The sequence below is a fragment of the Caloenas nicobarica genome, chromosome 1 (assembly GCF_036013445.1).
Source record: "Caloenas nicobarica isolate bCalNic1 chromosome 1, bCalNic1.hap1, whole genome shotgun sequence".
NCBI classification, from domain to species: Eukaryota; Metazoa; Chordata; class Aves; order Columbiformes; family Columbidae; genus Caloenas; species Caloenas nicobarica.
The window spans coordinates 69,441,312-69,465,937 of NC_088245.1; the positions used below are offsets into that span (position 1 = coordinate 69,441,312).

Below are 24,626 nucleotides of genomic sequence, written 5' to 3' on the forward strand. Positions count from 1 at the left end.
AAGTTTCTGGGGGAGCAGACTTGTGGCTTGAGGGAAAAAACCAGAAAAGCTGGTGAAGAGGCTTCTGCTGGGTTGCTCCCTGAGGCTCCCCAGGACAGGTCTGACTGAGAAGTCTGTGGAGAGCAGTCACCTTTTAAGAAGATGCCCTTGGCAGAGAGGAAGGTTGCCCTATTCTGGATTTTTTCTGCAAGGATGGACTAATGCAGGAGTGGAGTGGGAGGAGTGGCTGGCAGACTGAGACAGCAATGGGGGAATAGCGTCAAATGGAGAAAGGTACCAATGTACTCACGGTATTTGATTGTCCTCTTCTGCACAGACTATAGAGTGCCCTGTATCTAAGGAAACAGACTCCTCCTGGACCATAAAATAATGATGAAGTTTGGCCCTGTTTTTTTAAATCTTAAGCTATCAGTCACTGAGAAAACTAGGGTGCTTATTTAGTTAGTTAGTTTTTAACATGGCTTCTATTTTTGTCCTTACAGTTTTTCCCTGCAGTTGGTTGCAGGTTCTAATAGAGGCTGTGTTTTGAAAGCCTGTCTGTAAAACCAGGGGATGAACATATGCTTTAGTGCCTTAATACTTGTGAGTAGCAGCCACTGCTCAAAAGCCTCATTACGAGAAAATATGAATCTGAACCACTGCTTGGAACATTTTTGTGAGATGGTGTTAATACCCTCTTGGTATCTAAAAGGCTTTTCTTTTTCTTCAGTAAGATTCATGGTGCCTGATTTTACTCTCTTCCAAATACTACCTAGGAGGATGCTGATAGGGAAGGAGAGGCTTTTTAAAGCATTTTTCAGAACTGACAGCTTTGAATTAGTAATTCAGCCACTCATAAAGGGAATGTGGAGCATGCTGTTTTCACTGCGTGTGTAAACACAGGGCTGAGATACTGCAACAACTGCAGAGAAAGAGCAGAAAACCTGATAGGCTCAGGGTCCTGTTTGAAAAGCCATGAAAGCAAGAAGGATCCCACCTCCTTGTGCCATCCTCTGCTTTCCAATTCACAACTCAGAACCGGGACAAAGGCACAGAAAAAAAAAGTTGGAGCATTACACTTAAAACCTGAAATGGAAGACTTCCAAGGGTGTTAGCATGAGTAGCAAATACTGGAGCAGATCAAACTTTTTTGTTCACTTGCTTTTCTTGTTTACTTCATAGAAGCATAAAATGTCCTGAGTTGGAAGGGACCCGCAAGGCTCATTGAGTCCAACTCCTGTCCCTGCATAGGACAACCCCAAAATTCACACCATTCACACACACTTACTTTAAGATGCTGTGTATTAAAACTCATAGGGGAGTTCTCCATGACCTCTTCTACTGTTCAATACCCACATATCTCTGTGGGTATTCAGAAAGGAGCTTAATAGGTCAGAACCAGCAGTTTGTTATACCACAAATCCCGCTTTTTCTGCCTTATCCTAAAAAGGATGGATTTTGCTCACAGTTAAGTGCTGGGGATGGGGAATTCTGGGAATTGCATGTACTCAGTTTCCTGATCTCTTTTGCATTCACACACAGCAGGGTATTTAATCTAATCTGTGGAAATGTACACAGCCATTTGTTTACTGTATTTGCATTCAGTAATCAAGCCTTAATGACAGTTTGCAACAGTTCAAAGTTATAAATAAATATTGTGAAGGACTGCTAGAGCTATTCATGGGAAATGAATAAATTCAGCCTCCATTGAGAAATGTGTATGTACCAGTGGAAAGGCTTATAGTTGACTGATACTTGACAGTGAATGCAGTTCATGCCTATTAAAATTTAGGGAACATAAGTTGTAATAAATCCTGTATCATCACTCTAGGTGACTAGGCACTTAGTACTTGGGCACTAAGTAATTCTGCAGTGAGCAACGTGTAAAATCACAACCTAGTGATATTGTAAATTGTAACTGAGGCTGGGACTTCATAACCCTGTACGAGTTGTACATGCCTTTTTGACTTAACTTTACAGTTCAGGGATGTATGGTTGAAATATTTTTGAAGCCCCCAAGTTGTGTACGCAGAGTGGGGGAGTGGAAGAGATGAGTATGATTGCAGGGTTTGATGTCCAGCAGAAAAGCCCAGGTAGGAGGAGGTCCTGGATTTCTTACTTTGACTCTGTTGCAGGTGGAGAGAGAGAAAGCCATTCTCCTGGCCAACCTGCAGGAGTCTCAGACGCAGCTGGAGCACACCAAGGGAGCCCTGACCGAGCAACATGAGCGAGTCCACAGGCTCACGGAGCATGTCAATGCCATGAGGGGTCTGCAGAGCAACAAGGAGCTGAAAGCAGAGCTTGACTGTGAGAAGGGCCGAGACCCCGGTGAGGAAGCACATGATTATGAAGTGGACATCAATGGCTTGGAGATCCTGGAATGTAAATACAAAGTAGCTGTTACGGAGGTGATAGACCTTAAAGCAGAAATCAAAGCCTTAAAGGAGAAATATAATAAATACGTGGAAAACTACACTGAAGAGAAGGCCAAGTATGAGAGCAGAATCCAGACATATGATGAACAGGTGACAAACCTGGAGAAGTCAACCAAGGAAAGCCAGGAAAAAATGGTCCACATGGAAAAGGAACTTCAAAGGATGACAAGCATAGCAAGTGAAAACCATAATACCCTCAACACCGCCCAGGATGAGCTGGTGACATTCAGTGAGGAGCTGGCTCAGCTCTACCATCATGTCTGCCTGTGCAACAACGAGACACCAAACAGGGTCATGTTGGACTATTACAGGCAAAGCAGAGTCACCCGCAGCGGGAGCCTGAAAGGACCGGACGACCCTCGTGGTCTCCTTTCCCCACGGCTCGCCAGAAGGGGGGTGGCATCACCTGTAGAAGCCAGGACCCCAACTGAGCAGGTGACGAAAGAGGCCGCGGAGCCTGCCAAGGAGCAGAGCCCAACAAAAACACCTACCATTTCTCCTGTCATCACAGCCCCTCCTTCCTCCCCCGTCTCCGACACCAGTGACATCCGCAAAGAGCCGATGAACATCTACAACCTCAATGCCATCATAAGGGACCAAATCAAGCACTTGCAGAAGGCTGTCGATCGGTCGCTGCAGCTGTCGCGCCAGCGTGCTGCAGCTCGGGAGCTGGCGCCCATGATCGATAAAGACAAGGAGGCCTTAATGGAAGAAATACTGAAACTGAAATCACTCCTGAGTACAAAGCGGGAGCAGATCGCAACCCTGCGAGCAGTGCTGAAAGCCAACAAGCAGGTAAGATGCTAATAAAGCAGTCAGTCGGGAATGTATGTTATTTATACAGGTCACTTAGAAGCTTTCCCAGGAGTATTTCAGAGGAGAGATTTTGCTCACAGGTTATTTAGCCTCTCACTCAATCATGGCGAGGGCAGACCTTTCTTCCCTCCCTCCCCACCACCTTTTTCGTCTTTCATCTCTTAGCTCTGCTTTTCTCAGCATCCACCATTCACTGAGGGCACAGGCAGAAAAGTCTTTCCTGTGGAGCAAGAGAAAAGCAGAAGGGCAGGGAGGGACCAGCTACCAGCCAGCCTGATGCACAGGCATAGTGCTAGTGTTATTGCAAAACTAAAATGTAAAAATTAAATGGAATGTGCATGGTGAGGCTCTCAGGGGTGTGCTGACCCCTTTGCCAGGGTACGTACCGCTAGAGCAATGGGGAAGGCAAGCATAGGGGTGACCACCTGGGCCAGCACTTCAGCAGCTGCAGGTGGCCCTGCTGGTGGAGTTTGATGGTGTAGATGGTCCAAGCAAAGTGTTCCATTCTTCTTGGCTCTTGGTAACGGTCCACAGGCTGCAAAACTTGAATGCTCCTCAGCAATTTTAAGGGTATTAAAAATAAATGCAATAAAAGCTAAAGCGTGGCTGAGGAAGAGAATTTCAGGCATAAGAGTGTGACCAGTGGTTTTGAACTACACAGAAGATGGACATTTCTTTGATAAAACAGTAGGTGAAATACTAGGATATTTTCATTACAAGAGGTTGGATTTTTTTTAAAAATTATTTTTCTCTTTAGTCAGAAATAATTTCTCCTGCCATTGTAACATTTTCAGTCCTTTAAGAAATAAAATCAGTGGCTTGGTTATTTTAAGGGTCAACATCATTACATGATAAAGCTGACTGAAACAGTAGCTGCAATTTTTTGTTTTGAGAAAGATTCATTATAAAGGTATTTTAAGAGAACAAAAAATTTCAAATCATTACTTTGAAAATTTTCACAGCTTAAAAAAAAAAAAATCACCAAACCACTTTATTTTTGATATTGCACCAATTCAAATAAGCTGAGAATTACTGGATTTTATATGAAATGTTAAAAGAGGACCACATAATGGTCTGTTTTTAAAGAGGACTGTCACTTTTTTGCACAAGATGTCCTCCTAAGCCCTTTGTATCCATTAGACTCCAAGTCTGCAGGCATTTTAGAAGGTCCAATTTAAGCAAGCAAATAGTTTTATTTACTTCAATGCATCTCCTTATGCCCAGAATTAAGTCTGAATGCAAGAAGCTGCAGCAGCAGAGTCATCATTCCAGATTGCCTTGGATATTTCTTATCTAAAACCAGTGCAGCAATCACCACATGGGGACATGAATCCTGGCTAACATCTTAGGATACTATTATTTGATGACAGTGTTGGGATTTCAGTGTTAAAATTCCCAATAGTCAAGTAGCCTGAAGTTACAGTTTCAAGTTTAATTGACTGTTGTATCTGTAACTGCATTTGTAGAGTACTGGCGATTTTTAAATTGAGCAATATTTCAATATACATTGAGTCTTTTATAGCATTTCCCACCTCCAATACAACACGTGTTAAATATTAATTCAAGTAATTAAATACCATCTTTAGCTAAGCAATAATAGCTCTGAGCAATTATTTGTGGATTTTCCATGTAATTAAAATGTAATCGAGAGATTGAAAGATTTTTTTCATTAGCACAGAGCTATCATTTATTTTTTGATACTACCAGAAAATTGAGCTCAGTTTTGCTCTTTTTTTGCTGTCGGAAATAAAGCATCAACTCAAAGTGTGCTCACTGAAATGGGAAAGATAGATTTGCTGAGTAAGGCAGTGCTAGTAATTAAACTTTTATTTCTTGGATAGCAGCGTAGCTATGGGTAATTGTACAACTAGGTATAGAATCTTGCAATACTGTTCATGCAAACCTAATATCAACGTCGTCAAACTTTCAAGTTAAAAGACATAATAATATAAAAGGATGAGAGATTTAAAGTTGCAGAGAGGGAGGGAGTTTTACTATGTGCTAGCAGTACTGCCAGCCTCAAGTGACGGGTGTATCCCAGCACCCAAAGCACATCTCATATTCAAAAAACAGGAGTCAAGATTCACCCTCTTGAGTTCTTCCCCTCTGAAATAATAAGGTTTTAAGCAGCAATAGGCTGGGGATATTTTTTCCTTTGTGTGTTTCAGTTTAGATAAGCCTACGAAGGACAAAGGTTCACATTTGCTCTAGAACCACAAGAGCTAGAATCTTGATTTTTTTTTTTTTTAAATCTTCCTCAAGCCCTAATGAAGCCGATATTAATATAAGATTATATATTTTCATCCTTTATGTTGTATGGTAAAACACTGCTGATGCCTGAGGTAGCAGGGGAGAGCTGCAGCAGGCCCCTGCAAGAGGGAAGCCTGCAGCCCTGGCCTGTCCTTGGCCTACAGTGGGCCTATATCATGGCTCATCGTGCTTTGTAGAAATACTATCACAAAAAAAACCCCTGTATTGTAGGCAATTTAATCAGAGATGCTTTAGGTTAAGCTTTTTTGATTGAAATTATATTGGAAAGCAAGATGAGCACAATCAAATGCACTGTAGGTATGGCAAGACCGGGCCTTCCTAAAGCATCTCACGGTTCAGATCCAAGGGAAAAGGCCAGCAGCAGGCTCCTGGATCTGGTGTTTTGGGCTGTACTTAAGTGAAATCACATCCTTAACCAGGGAAGCACTGCTGCTATCTAGTGACCACCAGAAGCATTGCAACATCATATTATTAAAATGAGCATTGTACAGTTTTCCTGGTGTTAACACTTGGTTGCAGTGCTTTGACATACTCTTAGGTAGACAGGGGCAAATGGTTCATCAGAAGAGAAAGAGAGCAAACGGAGTTTCTGCCTCATAACCCGAGTCGTTTCTAATTCTTTTCATAGGGATGTACCTGGCTGCAGAACAGTCGCTGTTTCTGCCTCCTCCTGCTGCACTGAGCCTGGCACTCCAGCAGTGCAGCTACATCTTTTAAATCTTTAATGGCATACAATAAGTTTCTGTTTGAACCTGACAAGCTGTTTGTTAATTTAAAGCATTTGGCAATATCTGATAATATTTCTTTTTATTCTAGCTGCATTTTCTTTATTAATATTTTCAAATAAGCCTTTCAGTGTTAGGCTGGGCTGCAAATAAAATACACAAAGCTCTAACACAAAAAAAAGAGTAAGATTTGCTCTAAGCTGCAAACTTAAGCCCAGGAAAATGGAATATTAAATCAATTGCTCAAGATAGCAAGGCACATATATCTTGCTGGCTTGCTTGCTTACCTCGTCTTGATTTATGTGTCCATTTATTCATACCCATAATTACTGTGTCAGCACCAGTTTTGCGGAGCAAACCCAAGTAGCATTAGCATTAACAGGCAGCATAAATTGTAAAGTAATACCAATTTAATGATATAATTACTTTTAGGACCAGTTCGATAATGGTTTTTATTTTGATTTCTAATAACATTCAGAAAGCAAAGCTGCCTATGAGGGGAATTTAATATCCTGAAGTTCTGATTGAAAACCAATTGGTTGTTCTCATAGGTTAATGGTTGGATGGAAAGGAGCTGAGTCAGCAAGACCTTCACATCTGCATTGGCAGTAACTGTGTTGTCTCCCGCTCCCATAACTGAGATATCCATAAAAGTCCTTCAGAAAAAATAACTTGATAACCCCAGACATATAGTACTTTATCTATAAACAAATGCCCTGATGTTATATAGACAGAATACAGTAGAATTTCTGCTGGAAAAGTGAGGCTGGGTAGAAAGAGCCAGTACTATGTTCAATTTCTGCACTAAAACACCAAGCTACTGTTCTGCTTCCCTGTGTGAAAAAATAAAGTGCTTACCACTGTAGGCCTTAATATTCTTTCAGCAACATTTTTTTTTTACTTGGTTTGCTTCCTCACACTGCTAATGTAAAGTAAATGGGATACAAAGTCATCTTAGAATGTGATTATATAGAGAAAATGAGATTTGTGCACTTATTTCAGGATTAAGGTGGCAGCCTTTGGGCAGCTGGATTTAGGCATCTCTTCTGTAAGGATAAGGAGGGGGATTAAAGGGGTGCCCTTAGTTCTGGCAGTGCCTGGGGTCCTGGGGCTTGGATGTTCTCCCACCTCAGCCTATGTGGCTCCATGTCTGGGTTTTAGGGACAGGGTGCTGAGCTCTGTGTGCCCCAGCTCTCTTTGCCATGCTAGCATTTCACACCCTGCAGGAATCCAGGCGTTGGAGTCCTCTGCTCCCTCCCAGCCTTTCTGTCAGCACCAGGTGACATCCCCTGCACAGCAAATGCTACGTGCTCTGTGAGCCATTAATCCTGTGTCCCCAGGCGGCTCATTGAGTGGCTGGGTAGTTTCACATTTTTCTGCATTTTCTTTTTTTTCCTCTCAATTTTCCACTTGTGTTGCTCAGAGGTTGTATTTTTATGTGGAGCAAAGTTTCTCTGGTATAGTTTTGTAGTTAACCACAGCTTACAACTACATGCTTCAGAAAGAGCTGTTAAAAACAAAGCCAGATCCTGGGCATCTGCTTCCTTCTGGCACTCACTACTTGGAGATGCAGACTTCTATTCACCACATCCTTCCTTTCAGAGCACTCTCTGAACACACTGTTCACTCCAGGTTTTTAAAATCCAGATTAATCTGCAGAACTGGTTTGAGGTGCAACCACACATATATGGCTCAATGGGGACAAATTTGGAGGCTGGCTAAGAGGGGGAACAAACATAATTTAGGCTAGATCTGGGGCTGGAGGAAGAGTAACATGAAGCTATGGCTTCTGTTCATTTTGTCCCTGTTACTCTTGGCACAGTCTAGCAGCACAGCTGAGGTGACCAGACACATAGGTACCTCTGAAAGAGTCCAAGTTCCCCTTCTCTCCTCAGCCCCACTCCCCATCACACATCCTGGCTTCAGGGTGCTTCAGGTGAGTTTTCTGCCTCTTCAGGCTTGCCAAACTGGCTCACAGTAAGCAAAGAAGAAAACCACCAGGTGTGCAAAGGGTAGGGTTGGGGAAAGGCTGGGTAGTTATTCTTTTGGTGGCAGCTAGACAATACAGATTGACTTACCTGCATTGTAAAATGGCATCCTCTGAGCCAAGGAGTCTGACAGCAATCAGCTTCAGTCAGCATCTGGGTCCCAAACCGATGAGCTGTCGGTAACCTGAGCATCTGCACCATCAGGTGCTCACCAGCTCTTACAAGGACCTCCTGAGTGTGCTGTGCCTCACGCTATAGGGATGCGCCTCTGGCCCTGGCTGCCTCTTTGCAGGTTTCCGACAAAAGCTACCCTTGCTTGTTTCTCCCTTCTTTCTCTTGCATATTAAAAACTTATTTTTGTTAGTTTTATTTGCTTCTCTAGCAGAGAGAGCACTTGTGCCCATTCGTTCTTCACTTAGGAGACTTTCAGAAGGGAGACCCGTGACAGCCTGCAAAGGAGCATGTTCAAAAGCTTGTCTGGTGTGTAGAGAGCCACAAGGCACTTCTAATAGGTTTTGCACTTTATGCTCTGTTTTCCATATGTTGTTTTACGGAAAACTCTAATAAGAAGAAAAAAAAGGTTGGAAGATTTCACACCATCCTTCCTCTGTTACTTTTATTCACCAAGTAAATTATATTTCTAAGTTATCTTTCATCCTGTGGTGTTATGTGTCCATTTAAGTTACCCTGACTTCCAGACTAAAATGTAGGGATCACGATGATCTGTCTTACAATTGGGCACAGTTTCAGAGATGTGTAAACTATTTGGTTTACATAGAATATATAATCCCACTGCTGAAACAATGTAACAATTTTTTTTTAAAGTCTAGCATTAGATGGCACATATCTTTAACTCATTTTCATTACTAAACAAAGGAAAATCATTACATGAATTATGTATCTGAAGAGGAGGTATGGTAGGTTAAGGCACATGGGGCTTTATTTCTCTTACAAAGCAAAGGCATCTGAATTCCTGCTGCAGGGGCAAAGCAGAACTCAGTTTGCACTATAGAGTCTACCTGTGCTCTTATAAATCCCTTCTGCCTCATTAGTGATCTGAAAATTCCTAAATAAATCTGATTTAATCATATCTGTTAAATGGGAATTTGTCCTCTGATGCACTATTTCATAGATTTCCCTTAAAAAAAGTTGTTTTATTAAACATAGTTAATCCTTCTTCTCCATGTTAATTTATAAGTTTACATTTTTTGCTCATAGCTGAAATCAGACAGGAAGCTGACAACTTCTGCTTGATCCTGCCAAGGCGTAGGATGATGTCTACCATCCTACATCATAACAAAGCATATGTCAGCAAGGTTGAGAAAAGCTGCATTTATTTGAATATATCCCTAAGTGGCTGATTTTTTTTTAACATATATTGCTGATGATTTCAAATTTGGCATGGAAAAACCCATCTATTTAAAAAGACAGATAGTTACTAGTGATATTTTACAATCTATTCTCTCAGCGTAAACTAGTGTGAAAGTAGAGATAACAGTATTGGTGAGTGTACAATTGGAAAAATGATTGAATTATTTTAACGCTGCCATTTCTAACTGTGCTATTTCCCTAGGCGCAAATGAACAGAGTTGTAATTTCGTAGGAGATGCTAACATGTCCTTTTGTTAAAAGACATTGTTAGTGGGAAATGTATTGAGTTTCAGAAAACTGAGTTTAAAAGAGGTTTCCAACTGTTTGGCCATTACCATCTTTTGTCATGTCTCCTTGCTGGTTGCTTTAAATTGATGTTCTTCTACACTTCTCTCTCTTGGTGATGGCTCAAAAACACACAAGATCAACAGGGGAAATTGATTGCCTATATGAAATGCTGCAACTTATTATGCTCTAAATGAAGTGAAAAAACAACCATAACCCCCTCTGAGTAAATGTAAAAGGAAACATTTTTTTCTTCATCTCATTCAATGGCAATAGTTTTAAATATCTCATAGCAGCAGTAGGTATAAAGCCTCTTTCTTCAAAGTGATTCTAAACTTAATAGGTAAAACAGAAGGTTCAACTGCAAAAATAAAACAAATGTAACCATTAAAAGCAGTAGGGCAGTAAATGAAAGACATTTAATGGATGAAATTGAAAAAAGAAAGGAGGGAGCAGAAAAAAAAAAGAAGGAATAGGATGACTACAAAGCCTTGCTTTCCTGTTTAGTGAAAATTTTAATTTGCACTTTTTTTGTTCCTTTTTCAGTAGTGGCTAAAGCTGCCAAAATAATGCTGGTTTGCACAACCCTTGGCATTGCCAGTGCTCAGGCATAAAGCGGGCGGTCAGGTCCCGGCAGTCACCTTGCCCAAGGAAAGCCACAGCTGGCAGGACGCGTGAGGCAAAACACGGTAGTTCCCACCTTGGCTACAGAGGCCCAGTCTCACATACCATGTGCCCTGTTTGCAGTCTGGTTGGTGGACACAATTGGTTTTTTATTGCAGCTCATACAACATGGTAGCAGCTCCTTGAGCTGTAGTAGCTTACTCAGTTGCCTGGGTCCTCTGCACAATTTTGCAGAGACATTGAAAGTGTCGAGTTATTGTCAGTGCATTGAAAATGGCTTTGTCCTTTCAACTGCTTTCTCCCTTTCCTGGTTTCATGGAGTACACCTTAAAAGAAGACATTAAAGGGTGCAGTACAACGAAGCTCAAGTTGCACTTCTTTTATTGTGTGAATGAAGAAGGAAATCAAAAGTAAAATCAAGCATGGCATCTTAGCCATTATCAAATATCTGTCCCATAAGCATATACCCTTGTTTGTATTTTCAGACAGCTGAAGTGGCACTAGCCAATTTGAAGAATAAATACGAAAATGAAAAAACAATGGTGACTGAAACTATGACCAAACTACGTAATGAATTAAAGGCTTTGAAGGAGGATGCAGCAACCTTCTCATCCTTGAGAGCAATGTTTGCAACCAGGTAAGGGAAACAGTTTCACTCTCTGGCCCAGCACTGTAAAAGCAGATGTGTGTATGCTGAGAACAGACTTAGCTGTGTACGTTGGGTGCTTAGGTGAAGAGACAGAGATTATTTTCTGCAAGGTCAGGGATTTGCTGGATGAAGGTGAGTGAGTCTTAGCATGCACACTGTGCAAAACCAGCAAGCTTTCAAGTGCTACTGAGATGCATGTCTTGGAAAATAAAGCTGGAGAATAGCAATGTCCATACAACCTTGAGTAAAGTTTTGTAAAAGCCAATATCAACCTCCAGTATATTTGCATTTATAGGGCTTTTTAAAGTGGAAATCAAATAGTAGATTTATGTGGCTAATTTTCACATTCAGAAATACGTAGTGATTCTGTCATGTAAAGCTATCGTATGGTTAATGATGATCTTCAGAATCCCATGTTTTCATTATCGTAAGATTTATTACTTACCACTAGTAAAATCTATTTCATCAACCAGCCTACACTATAATCCAGCACTAATAATTGTGAGGCCACTGCAATTTCCTACTCCAGCAGGAATTCTTATTTTATCCTGCTGTGATATTCAATTTGTTATCTTCTCCTTCACAGGATAAAAGTTTCACTTACCTTCTGTAACATGGTTCCTCCTGGCAGAACAGTAATTAATCATCTCTCATATTTCCTTCTCCCGCACCTTCAGAAGAGCTTTTGGTTTTAGCTCCTTTTTTAAAGGTTATGAAAAAAAAAATATTTTTTTTTTAAAGATACGATGCTTTCATCAATACATTCTTAACTCCCAAATAAGCAAGGAAATTAGTACCCTCAGGAAATTATTATGTTGTATCAAGGCTTTTTTTCCCCCTTATGGTCAAACATAATGCAGATTTCTTGCTTATGCTTTAGTCCATAAATTATAAGGCTTCTTCATGCCTCATATCAGCATCTCTCCAGTGCTCCTGGCGGTATATAGGTGCCATCTCACCTCTTCCAGCCTTCTAAGGTCCTTTGTCGCTCCATGACAGTGGCAGCAGCAGCTGGGAAAGGTGTCAAGGAAGGAGAAGGGATATTCACATGTCGTGACATTAGTGCTGTGTACAAATTCATCATATGTTCATCATCAGAAGTGTACACGTAGGGCCATAATGGAAATGAAGAACCAACTCAGCAGGTGGTGTGAACCAAGGTAGCTCCATTGATTTCATTGGCATCGAAAGATTTTCTTCAAGAAAGCAGTATGTTGTGTGTGTATTATTATATAAATGCACACGTCGATCTTTATTTGCAAGCTCATTAATCTAGGAGATATGTGAACATACTAACTCTGTAAGACTACCTGGAAAGCTACTAACTCCAGAGTAGAGGAGTGGCATTATGAGCATAAAGCAAACAAGGGTCTTGCATGGAGCATAAATCGTCAACCTATGAGGTAAAACAAGTTTGCAAAGATTTAGAAGTTGTTACTTGAAGGGAGTGTGAGGTTGTTGGTGTACTGAATGCTCTTTATCCTATTTGGGCATCCTGAGTGCACGCTTCTTTTGGGTTCAAGGCATATCCTAAAGCTGGTGGGAGACAGCAGCATTTCTTCTGTGCGAATTAGACTTAAAAGGTACCATTCATGTAGATGCCTTTTCTAGAGGTCTTGTGAGTAGAATGCAATGAAGGTTCTGTTTCTCTTCTGTGAACTATAAAGAAAATCTGTGTGACTGGCTGAGTTATAGATTCCCATTTTGTAAATATGTAATGTTGGTAGAGAGAAACCCCACCCAAAGTGTCTATTGCTGCTGGTAAACTCCATACAGTACTGATTAAACACTCACTGCATGGCTTGTGGAACATATCCCTGCCCTTGAGGATGTAAGTTTTGCCCAGTATTTTCTGAGCACAGTTATAAAAAAATCATTAACTGCAAGGTCTTGAATGTCAGTGTGCTGCTACAGATTTTTCTGTTGTAAAATATTCCTTTTCCTTCCTTACCCTGGAATCTAATGGCCTTTATAATTAAATCAATCTTCCTAAATGTACAAATCATTGACTCATTCTGAATACTCCATTTGGAATAGCATTTGTTTAAATGACAGAGAGCTGATATACTATAGATGGTCTGTTCAATAACAGAAATCTATTTGAAAATACAAGACTGTAAGATTCTTTATGCAGTAACAATTGATGCAATAGTAACCTTCGGCATAAAACCCCAATTGTTTAGTCTTCTGTTGAATAAAATGGTGGTTTCCATGGTTATCCTGCATCACATGGTACTTACTCCTGAATTTTTACTGTAGGTAGAGCATCCCTCTGAGAGTAGAGTTATGTTATAGATCTGAAAATTATTTCATATGCTGTTTGATAGAGCATTATCCTTTCTCTTTCATAAACCATCCTTTTCTATTCCTTTGGTCCCCAAATGGATGTTCGTTCTGGTGCTGAACTGTATGTTTTTTTCCTCAAATACACTGGGCAAAGGTCATGCCACGTTTTAAGGAGAGCATAAGCACACCTGTTTCTGGTCTGAACAGCAAACACGACACTTTTTGCCAAACCTCTCCTATGCAGAAAGCAGGACCCATCCTTTTTCTATGTTTTTCCCTGACACTTGTGCATCCTTCCATTCCTTAAGTTCTTTCTTCAGTTCTTCTCTCCCTCAGAAGTCCTGCCTGTACCTCTACTTCTGCAGTTTTTCCCTCTGGGACTGGCTTTTTTCCAATCCAAAATCTCTGTGGTTCTGATCACTACAGCGTCCTCCTTCCCTCTTCTTTAGCCTTGTGATGCCTTTCCGAATTTACTTCAGACCTCTCAACAACATGTCCTCGATACAGTTCAAACTCCTTTTTCCCCAAACACCTCTTTTCAAAAAGCGAAAGCAAGCAACAACGTATAAAACCTTCTTTCTCTGTGGGACGCATGGGGTTGGCAGAGCAGAGCTGAAGTCCCTGTTGGATGCCAGGGCCATGTGCTGCCCATCAGTTTTGCAGCCTCTGCCTTCAGCCTGCTACTTTTGTCCTGGGCTGCTTCTGGTAGTGCCAGACCAGAAAAAAAAAAAAAAAGGTGAGAGCCTTTCCTGCCCCTCCTGTTGTTTCCCTTCACTCCAACCCCAAGTCACTGACCCAGGGTGGGAGCTGTGGGAATGGGAAGCAGTGAGGTGGGTGGCCAGCACTGATCCAGAGGGCAAATGAAAAATAAATTCTTTAAAATGTCATTTTTCACATCAGGAGTAGGGGTTGCCCTGGGAGATGTCTAGTGCTGAAGGAGAGAAGAAACTTTTTTAAAACTTTTTTGATTCCTAAAGGGATTCAGGAAGCTAATTTTACTGACTCCCTACACATGCTTGCTTTCCCAGCCTAAATAGAGATATTCAAAAGGAGAGAGCAAGAAATATTATTCATGATATCGCCACAGTCTTGACACTGCATGCACTGATTTTATTCTCCATCCATCAAGACATTTTCTTATTATTAAAATTTAAAGAAAAAAGTGTGCTGAGGAGATGGACTAGGAAGTTCAGACAGGTCTTGGGAGTGATCCTAGATGAGAAAACGTTTATGAGCAGAAGTGAATTATGCTTATATGGCTAGAGCAGGGATCTATCACTGTCAGTGTCACTGGGTTTTAGCTCAAGCTCTGCTATGATTCATGTTACCTAAATTAGACATAAGCCTGTCTTAGTATTTGGTTTGCATTCCTAGAAGAGAGAGAGATGGAACTAGAAATCCCTTAAACTCCTATATAAGCTTCTTGGATCAGTTCATACAAAATAAGTGGGCTTATATATCTGCCTGCTTCCTTTCTGAGACAAGAGAAATGAGAAATAGGTGAAATCTTGATTCTGCTTTGTCAGTAAGTAGATAAGCAGACAGCAAGACAACAGTGCTGTTTATTTAATAGTCACTTGCAGCTTACACACCCATCCTGGGGCAAGAGCTCTGAGAAAGAGCTCTGACTCTGGAGGGTATAACCCAACTTTTGTTATTTACTACTATTTGAGTACTTCTGAAAGACCCGTTCAGAGCCCTGGTGCATCCTGGAGCCCTGCTCGGTCTGCAGTGGTCTGTGCCAGGCCAGAAGTCGTCTCTCCTAGGAGCTCTTAACCTTTTTCTTCCACAGTATACTCTGCGATTTCACAAATGTTTATAAAGTGTGTGAGCTAAAGGCAATCTGGATGTGTGTAGTGCTTTTTTTCTTTTTTAATTGGAAACACTTCTCTTTTTATCCCACACTTGCACGTAGCAGGGAATGTTTCAGTGAAGGGAAATGCTGTGGCTGCAGGCAGTAGCTGCCTCCCACTACATGGAATAACCTTCACTGCTGCAGACTTCAAGGAGATCTGAGGCTGTTAATTCAGCAATTTCTAAAGTTAATTATGGCCTTTACTTAACTGATTTAGGTTTAACCTTTCTGAACAGTTTTTCTCAAAAAAAAAAAAAAAAAGCTTGAGCAACACAACACAGACAATGGACCATGTGTTTCTGAAAAATAATAGGAAACTTCAAGTCGTGGTGGAGGTCAGATGGCTGGAACCACCCAAACACTGCAGTGAACTGCCAAGAATGTGGGGTTGCTATTATGGGGAGACTTCTAGGAAGGGCACATAATTAGAACACTTGAAAAATGTTCTATTAACGAGATTGGTTTTGTCTTGAGTATCAGGCCATCTAACAGCATCAAGTTTATCCAGATTTCTAGGGCCAGCTAGTTACAGTTCATAGTAGGTTACAAGAAGCAGGTTTGTCTAAATCTGCTTCAGTAATATCCATCTTCATGGAGATTATGTTTCTTAACTGCTGTTAGCTGCTTTTACAATGCAGGTGTCTAGATACCAAGACCTAAGACCTGAAGAAAACCCATCTTTTTCCGAAAAGAAAAATGGCTTATTTGCATACTAAAACAAGGCAGTTTGTTCCTCTAGTGGCACTGTGCTGCAGGTGTGGCTGCAGATGTTACTTTTAAAAAAAATTCAAAAGAAAGAATGTTTGGGGAAAAAAGGCATCTTCTAGACAAAGAGGAAAGCAGGAGAGAATGAGAGGGATGGATACAGGATCTAGCTGGTTATAAGAATGAGCCTTCAAAACTCTGATAACACAGGTATTATAGTAATTCCTAGTTCAACTTAATTTAACTTAATCTCCAGAATGGTGATTGCATTCTAATGTTTCTGTCAACGAAACTGCTTAAAGTATCAATAGACATTTCATGGCTTAGAGCAGAGATAGGTGTGCAAGTTGGCTTTAAGCCAACTGATGTTTCAGAAATATCTCTCTTCCTCAAGGCTTCAATAAAGACAGTCATGCTTATTAAGGTCCTGTAGAAGAAAGATAATACTGAAACTGTAGATGAAACAATGGCTGACTTAGTCATTTTGCTTCCAGTGCCTGAATTATTCAAAAGGAGACTGCAATACATATATATGAGTATTTCTGTATGAAGATTAACTATGAATTTTCAAGTACACTTCATTTCTCTTTCCCAATGAAAAGATTAAAGTTACGGAGAAATTAGTTTCATGTCCCGGTTTCCAATAGTTCAGAAGTTTAGTGTCACGCATTTTAAGAAGGAAAACTGAAATTATTTTCTATGTGTGTTTTCTGTGAGTGATACAGATAAAGTTAAATTCTCATCCATTACACTATTGTAATTACACAACAAATCTGTTTAGATTTATAGAGATCATGTGGGGAGGAGATGTAAGGAAAGCTGCATCATTTAATGTGAAAAGTTCTTGGATGTTGCCACAAATGTCCAATGGTCACACAGTCCTGCTACCTGTGAATCATTTCACTACTGATATACATTTTTCACTCGTGGTTCTTACTGATTAGATGGTCTATTTTTAACAAACTGAAGCTATTTCGCTTCAAAAAGTGACCAAGACCATTCTGAAATGTCTTGCTCTTGCTGTTAACTTTAGGAATCATATTTTAAAATGGGACTAAACTGAATTCAGTCTTAAATGCTAACAAAATCATGAGAAAGGTGGGTTTATTTCAAAGTCTGTCTCAGAGATTTAAAGCAAATGAAAAAGATACAGCTTTTCATGCAGATAAAAGAGTCTGAGGGTTAAACAGGAGTAGGTGACCATAGTAATGGATATCTGAGCACACCTCCAAGAGATTCAACAGTAAATGTGAAATAACTTCAAGGTGTGGGGTTTCCTGAATAGTACCTCTTTAATCAGTTAAACATGGCAAACAACTGGGGACTTCTCATTTCACAAAATCTGATGTGTCAAATGTTCAAAGTACTTTTTTCCATCTTTTTTTTTGGTAATATTTTGCTGAAGTGGATATTTCTGTCTATGGAAAATAGAAAAATATGAACAATCTAATTAGTAGACATTCTTATGCATGGTGAGTTACTAGCAGAACCAGGACTCAAAATTGTTATTTGTGGTGTAACCTGGAGATAATCCCAAACCTTCTCTCCAATTGCTCATTGCATTAGAAACATATTATGTTATCATAGACTGCTCCAGTATTCTAGATACAGGTTGTCCTGCCAAACGGGAAGTGTTGGCATTCAGATCCAAGTCCAGATTTCTTCAAAGTGGGAACAGAAGAATTCAGGTTGTCTGCTTCCAGGATTAGGTTTGGCAAAAGCTTGGATGGGAGTCTGTCCCTCCAACTGCAGCCCAGGAATGCAGTCACTGGTAGAGTTGTTTCTTGGAGCAGTTCCCCAGATTTCTGCCTTCTTTGTTTTCCCAGGTGTGATGAGTATGTCACGCAGCTGGATGAGATGCAGAGGCAGCTAGCAGCTGCAGAGGATGAGAAGAAGACCCTAAACTCTCTGTTGCGCATGGCTATCCAGCAAAAACTTGCCCTTACCCAGCGACTGGAGGATTTAGAGTTCGACCATGAGCAGTCCCGACGCAGCAAAGGCAAGCTGGGAAAGAGCAAGATCGGCAGCCCTAAAGTAAGTGAGGAGGCATCAGCCACCGTGCCAAGCATAGACACTTTCCTCCTGCATAGTCAGGGCCCACAGCAACCAAACTTTCTGGTCAGCAGTGGCACTCAGAGGAAAAGGTATGCATGCAGCAATCTTTACAGTACAGTGCAGTGGCCAGACTTTCCTTAAAGTCTTTCACTGAATTGTAAACATTATAATTATTTCTTTCTTTTTTTTTTTTTTTTTTAATTTCCTTCGTACTTTGACTGGGGAGAAGGAGGTGGGGAGGATATGAAGATGAAATTCAAAGCCTGGCAATATGTGGTTCTGGTCCACCTACTCACTATGTTATTTCCTCCTCCTTCATGCAGTGTTTTGAACTATATTCTGTCAGTGTCTCACTGCTCTTGTATGTCTTTAATGTTAGTGTGAATGTGTTTTCTTTAACAAGTTTTCCTTAAGGTTTTCCATAACGAGCATCTGAAATTAAAAAAGGGTTGTGCTCTTTGAGCATTTCAGCGCTTAACACAAAAGAAAGTGCATCTCTTTGTTAAGCTCCGGTGCTCATTTGTTGTTCATCAATGCAAAAAGAATATGGGTGTGTTCACTCAGATCAATTTTTCTACATGGGAACAAGCAACCTTTTGAAGGAGGATGGCTGCCATTCACAACCTAATGCAAATATTTTGCTGCTTAGGCAGTGAGTTCTCATTTGTGACTGCCCTGCTGAAGCTCTGTAGGTGTGGGGATCTCCATGGTTCCGAAGATGAGAAGGACTCTCTTTTAGAGAAGTCGTAGACAATCATTCCCTTTTCTTGTATGCTGTAGTCACAATGCAAAACCAAGAGGACAGTCAGGGAGCCTTGTACATGTCGACTCCAGGATGCTCAGATACAACTCAACCTCCTCTCCTCCTCCTCTAACAGGAACCAGGATTTCCAATGCAGGCAAGGTGCCCTGCTCTGGAAATGACATGGGGTAGCAACACTAGCTGGTTTTTACCTGTTAAGCACATTAACATGATGTTGTCATTCATGAGGCTTTGAAAGGTAATTAAAGTAAAACTCTTTTGTTTCCATATGTATTTTTCTTGGATCTTCTGCAAGACTATTCTCACCTTCCCTTTGTGATCAGAGCCATCCCAGGACTTCAGGGACCTACCTCCAGAAATTATTAAGAGCCCCCCCTCATCCTGCCTCCACAGAATCATATCTTCTGAGGGGCCCCCCTTCCATGAGTGAATTCATCCATGGGCACCGTCTCAGCAAGGAAAAAAGGTTAACCATGGCCATACCAGGTAAACATTTTTTCCTTGGGTGCATGTGGTGCTGAGTGGTTAGCAGAGCAGGGGACCCTCCCAGCACTGCAGATGCAATCTAATTTGGGCACCTTCTTGAGACCCGAAAAGCAAAATGTCTCCTCCTGTGTCACCCGTGGCAGGAGCCGACATTCTGCTGACAGCAGCCCAAACTGGTTCCAGATGCAGTGGGGAAAGTCCTGCAGTGGTATAGGTGGGTGCAGTCCCGCTGGCATCCACAGAGGCTGCACCCCCGTGCCTGGGTGGTGCTTAGTCTGGTGGTGGTGTTGGTAGTCCCTGTGGAAGACACAAAGCCAACGGGATGGAGGAGTTAGATGCGTGAGGACCAGCGAGGGAGTGACTGGCAGTGTGCAGGAGCCCACGCAGCATCCGTCTTCTGCTCACCCTGGAGTATTCAGTGATTTTTTTCTAAAGGGTAATGTTAAACTCACAGAAGGTTTCATTTATATAGATTGAGTCATGAAGTTTATCTTTGCAGGAAGCTTTTGCTCTTCATTTCCTGCCAAAATGTAGGATCTGCTTCAAAAAAGGCGTAGAAAGGAAATGTAAACTGAAATGCCATTTCAGAGGTTGTGACATCTCTCTTCTCCTGACAGACAAGCTAATAATTACTTTTGTCTGTGCCTGAGCAGAACCTTTAGCCTTTAAATGTGCACACTCTTGTCTGGTGGTAAATTTTTTCATTCTTTGTTTTGAAATTTGTTATACATAAAAAGCGTGAGTAGAAAATATAAAAAGCTAAAACCCATAAAGTGGTTTCTACTCAAGTAAATGTTTATTCTGCAAAGCTGAGCAATACCCTATAGTACGTTACAGCTCTCTCAGAGTGCCAGTGATATCACACTTGCCTTGAGTAGTGCCGTGCAAGTAACACCCACTCAGAAGACAAGTGTAAAACTGCAGAGAGTCTAAACAAGACATTTTCCTAGGGAGCGCTGCAGTAAATAAATAAAAGACCTGGCTTCTGGGGAGAAAAAGATGGGGAGAGGGCAAGAAACAAAGACTTTAAAATGTATGAAATAAATGGTACTGATCTTTCAGAAATTCTTTTTTATTCTATTGGCGATGGAATATCATGTGCTCATTTTCTACCCCATAGACAGAAATCTGTTTCCTAAACTGTCAGTGTCTCTATTCTTTCCTCTTCATCCTACAACAGAATAAGGATTATTTTCTTCCCGATGGACACTTGCATCTCTTTAAAGAACTGGATTTTGCATTTTCTGTATAGCCAAATTCTCCTCAGTTTGGAAGTGCAAGGTTCCAGGCCCAAAAATAGCAATCTTCTAACATTCAACTTAAAAGACTCTTCAAACTGTAATTGCACTTCCAATGTACAATTTACAAGATTGCCAGGCCAAGGAGAAACAGATTTTAATCCAAGGACTGGATGATCTTTGTGTCAAGAAGCCTGACTGTATGTTGTAAATGCCATTTAGTGGTTGGAAGAAGTAATGATTTAAAAAAGAACTGTGCTTAACAGATAGGTAAACAGAATTTACTGTATTGCAAAATTGTTAGTAAAAAGGTAAAATATGTGATCTTTGAATTTGAGACTCTGGATCCTGACTGGACTGGTATCTGATACATCATGGAGCATGATAGATGTATGGACCACAGACTGAGAAATACTGACATGGTCTCTAAAGTTTTCCAGTAACAGAGGCCAAAGGATGATGCAGCCTGAAAAGCAGAATTGTCCAGAAAATAATGATTGTCTGGAGTGTTACCTGGCACTTTAGGTACATCTCTACATATTCAGAGTATAAGGGTCTTGAGACAGTACTACTGATTTATTTTATAATTTTCCCTATGAATCTACAACAGTCCCAGCTTTCTGAATGCATTTGTCAAAATTTTATGCCATCACATGACCTTAATCTCAACCTGTGACAATGACAATTTCAAAACAGAGGTATTTCTGAGCACTCAGATTACAGTATTAGCAGGGCCCATGTTAGAATCAGGTTGAGGATTAGGTAGGGAATTCTTCAGCATTGTTCTTACCAGTTTCTAGGAGACTTCTTATTGTTGTTAACAGATCAAAGGAATGATACACCAAGTAGGTTTGGGTTTTTTTTACCATCTGTCTACTTAGCTGTTTCCTGAAAGTAAGAAACAGTGAAGGATAGAATCATAGAATCGTATTAGTTGTAAGAAACACTTAAGATCATCGACTCCAACCATTAACCTAACACTGTCAAGTTCACCACTAAACTGTGTCCCTAAGAAGCTTATGTATGCATCTTTTAAACATCTCCACCACTTCCCAGGGGCAACCCGTTCCAATGCCTGACAACTCTTTTGGTGAGGAAGTTTTTCCTAATATCCAATCTAAACCTCTTCTGGCAAAACTTGAGGCTGTTTCCTCTCGTCCTATGGCTTACTGCTTGGGAGAAGAGACCAACACCTTCCATTCTACAACCTCCTTTCAGGTAGTTGTAGAAAGCGACAAGGTCTCCCCTCAGCCTCCTTTTCTCCAGGCTGAACAGCCCCAGTTCCCTCAGCTGCTCCTCATCAGACTTGTGCTCCAGGCCCCTCACCAGCTTCATTGCCCTTCTCTGAACTCCCTCCAGCACCTCAATGTCTTTCTTGTAGTGAGGGGCCCAAAACCGAACACAGGATTCAAGGTGGGGCCTCACCAGCCCCGAGTACAGGGGGACAATCACTTCCCTAGTCCTGCTGGCCACACTGTTCTTGATGCATGCCAGGATGCGTTGGCCGTTTTGGCCACCTGGGCACACTGCTGGCTCATATCCAGCCAGCTGTTGACCAACAGCCCCAGGTCCTTTTCTGACAGGTAGCTTTCTAGCCACTCTTCCCTGAGCCTGTAGCATTGCGTGGGGTTCTTGTGACCCAAGTGCAGGAGCCGGCACTTGGCCTTGTTGAACCTCATACATTGGCCTCAGCCCAATGATCCAGCTGGTTCAGATCCCTCTGTAGAGCCTAGGGTGTTATCCTGCTGCTTTCATAGGGAATGTTTAAAAGCCTTGTATCAGAAAGAATTTCCTTTCTCAGATGACTTGTGCAGTCAAGAAAGCCAGCAAGAAATGTAGTAACTCACACCTGCTTCTTCATCAGAGAGGATGCAAAAGAGCAGCATCCAAACTCAAACACTATGGAGCAGAGTATAGCTTGGCTTGAGGTTGTGGCCTCAGGAGTGGAGGAACAATGAAGCCTAAATGAAATGCGATCAGTTTTGTTTTGTTTTGTTTGTTTTTCTTTTAAATTGTGAACTATTTCCTTCTTACACATTTTTCTTAAATCATGTTCAAGTGGAATTTATCACATGAGGTAAGATTCTTGGCTTCGGCTCCTGCTTCTTGCTTCTTCTTGTTGTTTTGGCAGTGTGAAGTTATGGAAAGCATCTTCAAAAGGAATGTTATGGGTAGAAGCCCTTGGTAGGAAATGAAGCTGTCTTTATCCTCCCCTTTTTATTGAAGAGGTTGGGAAAATGACCAAGGGAGGCTCAGGCTGACACTAGTCTCCACAGCAGAGGTTTTCTGCAGAGGTGAGCCTGTGCACCTTACAGCATTGGAAAGGTAGGGGGAAAAAATTTTGATAGCAGGTTTGGGTCTTCTTTAACTGTGTGGTGAAACGAGTTTAAGTTCAAGGTCTTTAGCTATGCACATTTTTGTTTATTTAGGAATACTTTGTAAAAAATAGTTCCAGCTTGCTTTTGAGCTTAAATACCAGTGTCAGAGAGCTCCTCGTGGATTTCTAAACCTTGCTGCTATAGAAATTACTTCAGTAACTCAAACTTGCTTTTTTATGCACTTCTCCATTTTGAAACAGCAGGACCGTTAGAAGCCTGAACATAGAGGAAAGCACAGCTGCTTTTAAAAATTATTGTGAAAGAAGTCCTTTGAGGAACACTATTAGCTCAGACCTGAATTTTGCTAGAAGAGTGATCTGTAGATCTTCATGATTGCTCAGGTCATCCAGTGAACAGTTTTCCTTTGTGAAGGAATTTTATAGATTAATTAAAAGGAAAATCAGCTTGACTAGGATCTAGATATCTCTTTCTGCACCGAATTTGCATTAAAGAATTTTATTCTGAATTCTAGTTCATGACCAGTATGGATTCATCTGTACATTAAGTGAGAGTTTATTCTTGAAAATCAGGGTAGGCAGTTAACTGAGCCACCACTACTAAATAAGATATACAGCCATATAATATTTAACTCGTCAGGCTAGTCTGCTCTGATTGTTCAGTCAGGTAAGTTTGATTTGATTCATCCAAGCAATGCAAAGCAACTGGAGCATGAAAGTTCTTCAGAACAATTATTTTCCAAAAAAAAGCCCACGATTTTATTCTGACAACTCAAATTTACAGTCTGACTGGAAATTGCCATTTGCCAAATTAGAGATCTGTGGATGATTCTTCTGAGTCCTCGGCAATGAATATATTGTATTTTTATCCACCAAGAATGTACTTGTGTTGATGGAGATCCTGCACCTGTAAGATGTCTCTGAACTTGTGGAATCAGGCACACTACTGGCTATTGCAAGACTCGTGCAGTATCGGTCTAATCTATCTCTGCTCTCCATGAAAAATGGATTTTGTGTGGTTTTTAGCAGGATTTTTAAAAAAAATAATTGTAGGGTTATTTTACCTGAACATGATGCTCTTCACAAAAAAGATAATTCAGTCATCATTGACTTATTATCTGTGTTCACTTTTTGTTCTGCATTGTTCTTTTTTTCTGTGGGTTTCAGAAACATGCCATATTTGTGTATATATATGATCATCATTTAATGAGCGGTATTAGTGCATATATACAGGTACATGTATATATCTTCCTGCTCTTGGGGCTGTGTCCTGCATCTGATATGCTCATTTAATTAAGTTTAATGAGCATCACATATTTATGCCATTTCAAGCGTCGTACATTGTCCTCATGGAGGCCGTTTTGAATTTGAAGAACAATATCCTTGCCAAGGACATTAGTTGGCTGTAACTGATGAAGAAGTCAGCTGGCTAAATGTACTTTTACCTCTTGGTGCCACTGTGAATAGGACCTTTTTGCTCTATGCTTTTCCTCTCTTGCATTTAGCTTTCCAGTTGTCACTGATGAGACCAACACCATACATTTCATGCTGATCAATATAATTTAGCTACTTCAATATAATTCAGCTATTATGGCATGAATTCACTGCAGTTTTACAAGTTTCATTTAATTTCTGTTTGTATTTTTTACTGTGTAAAGAATGCGATTCTGAAGTACAACCTATTTTTAATAGAAGCCCAAGTCTGTTTGTTAAAACATTAAAAAAATGCAGTGAAATCCATGCCTTACTACTGTATATTT

General features: G+C 40.8%; 1 protein-coding gene across 4 annotated transcripts in view; it reads left to right on the top strand.

Annotated features, from left to right (window-relative positions):
• BICD1 (BICD cargo adaptor 1) overlaps positions 1–24,626 on the top strand; it is a 179,642-nt gene that overhangs the window by 136,753 nt on the left and 18,263 nt on the right. For 2 of the 4 annotated variants that reach the window (XM_065642359.1, XM_065642369.1), the window contains exons 5-8: positions 2,115–3,209; positions 10,980–11,131; positions 17,816–18,133; positions 19,103–19,293. In XM_065642359.1, coding sequence (XP_065498431.1) covers positions 2,115–3,209; positions 10,980–11,131; positions 17,816–18,133; positions 19,103–19,293 — 1,756 coding nt within the window. The remainder of the gene's footprint in view (positions 1–2,114; positions 3,210–10,979; positions 11,132–17,815; positions 18,134–19,102; positions 19,294–24,626) is intronic. The other 2 variants (XM_065642348.1, XM_065642338.1) reach the window with 1 other exon arrangement.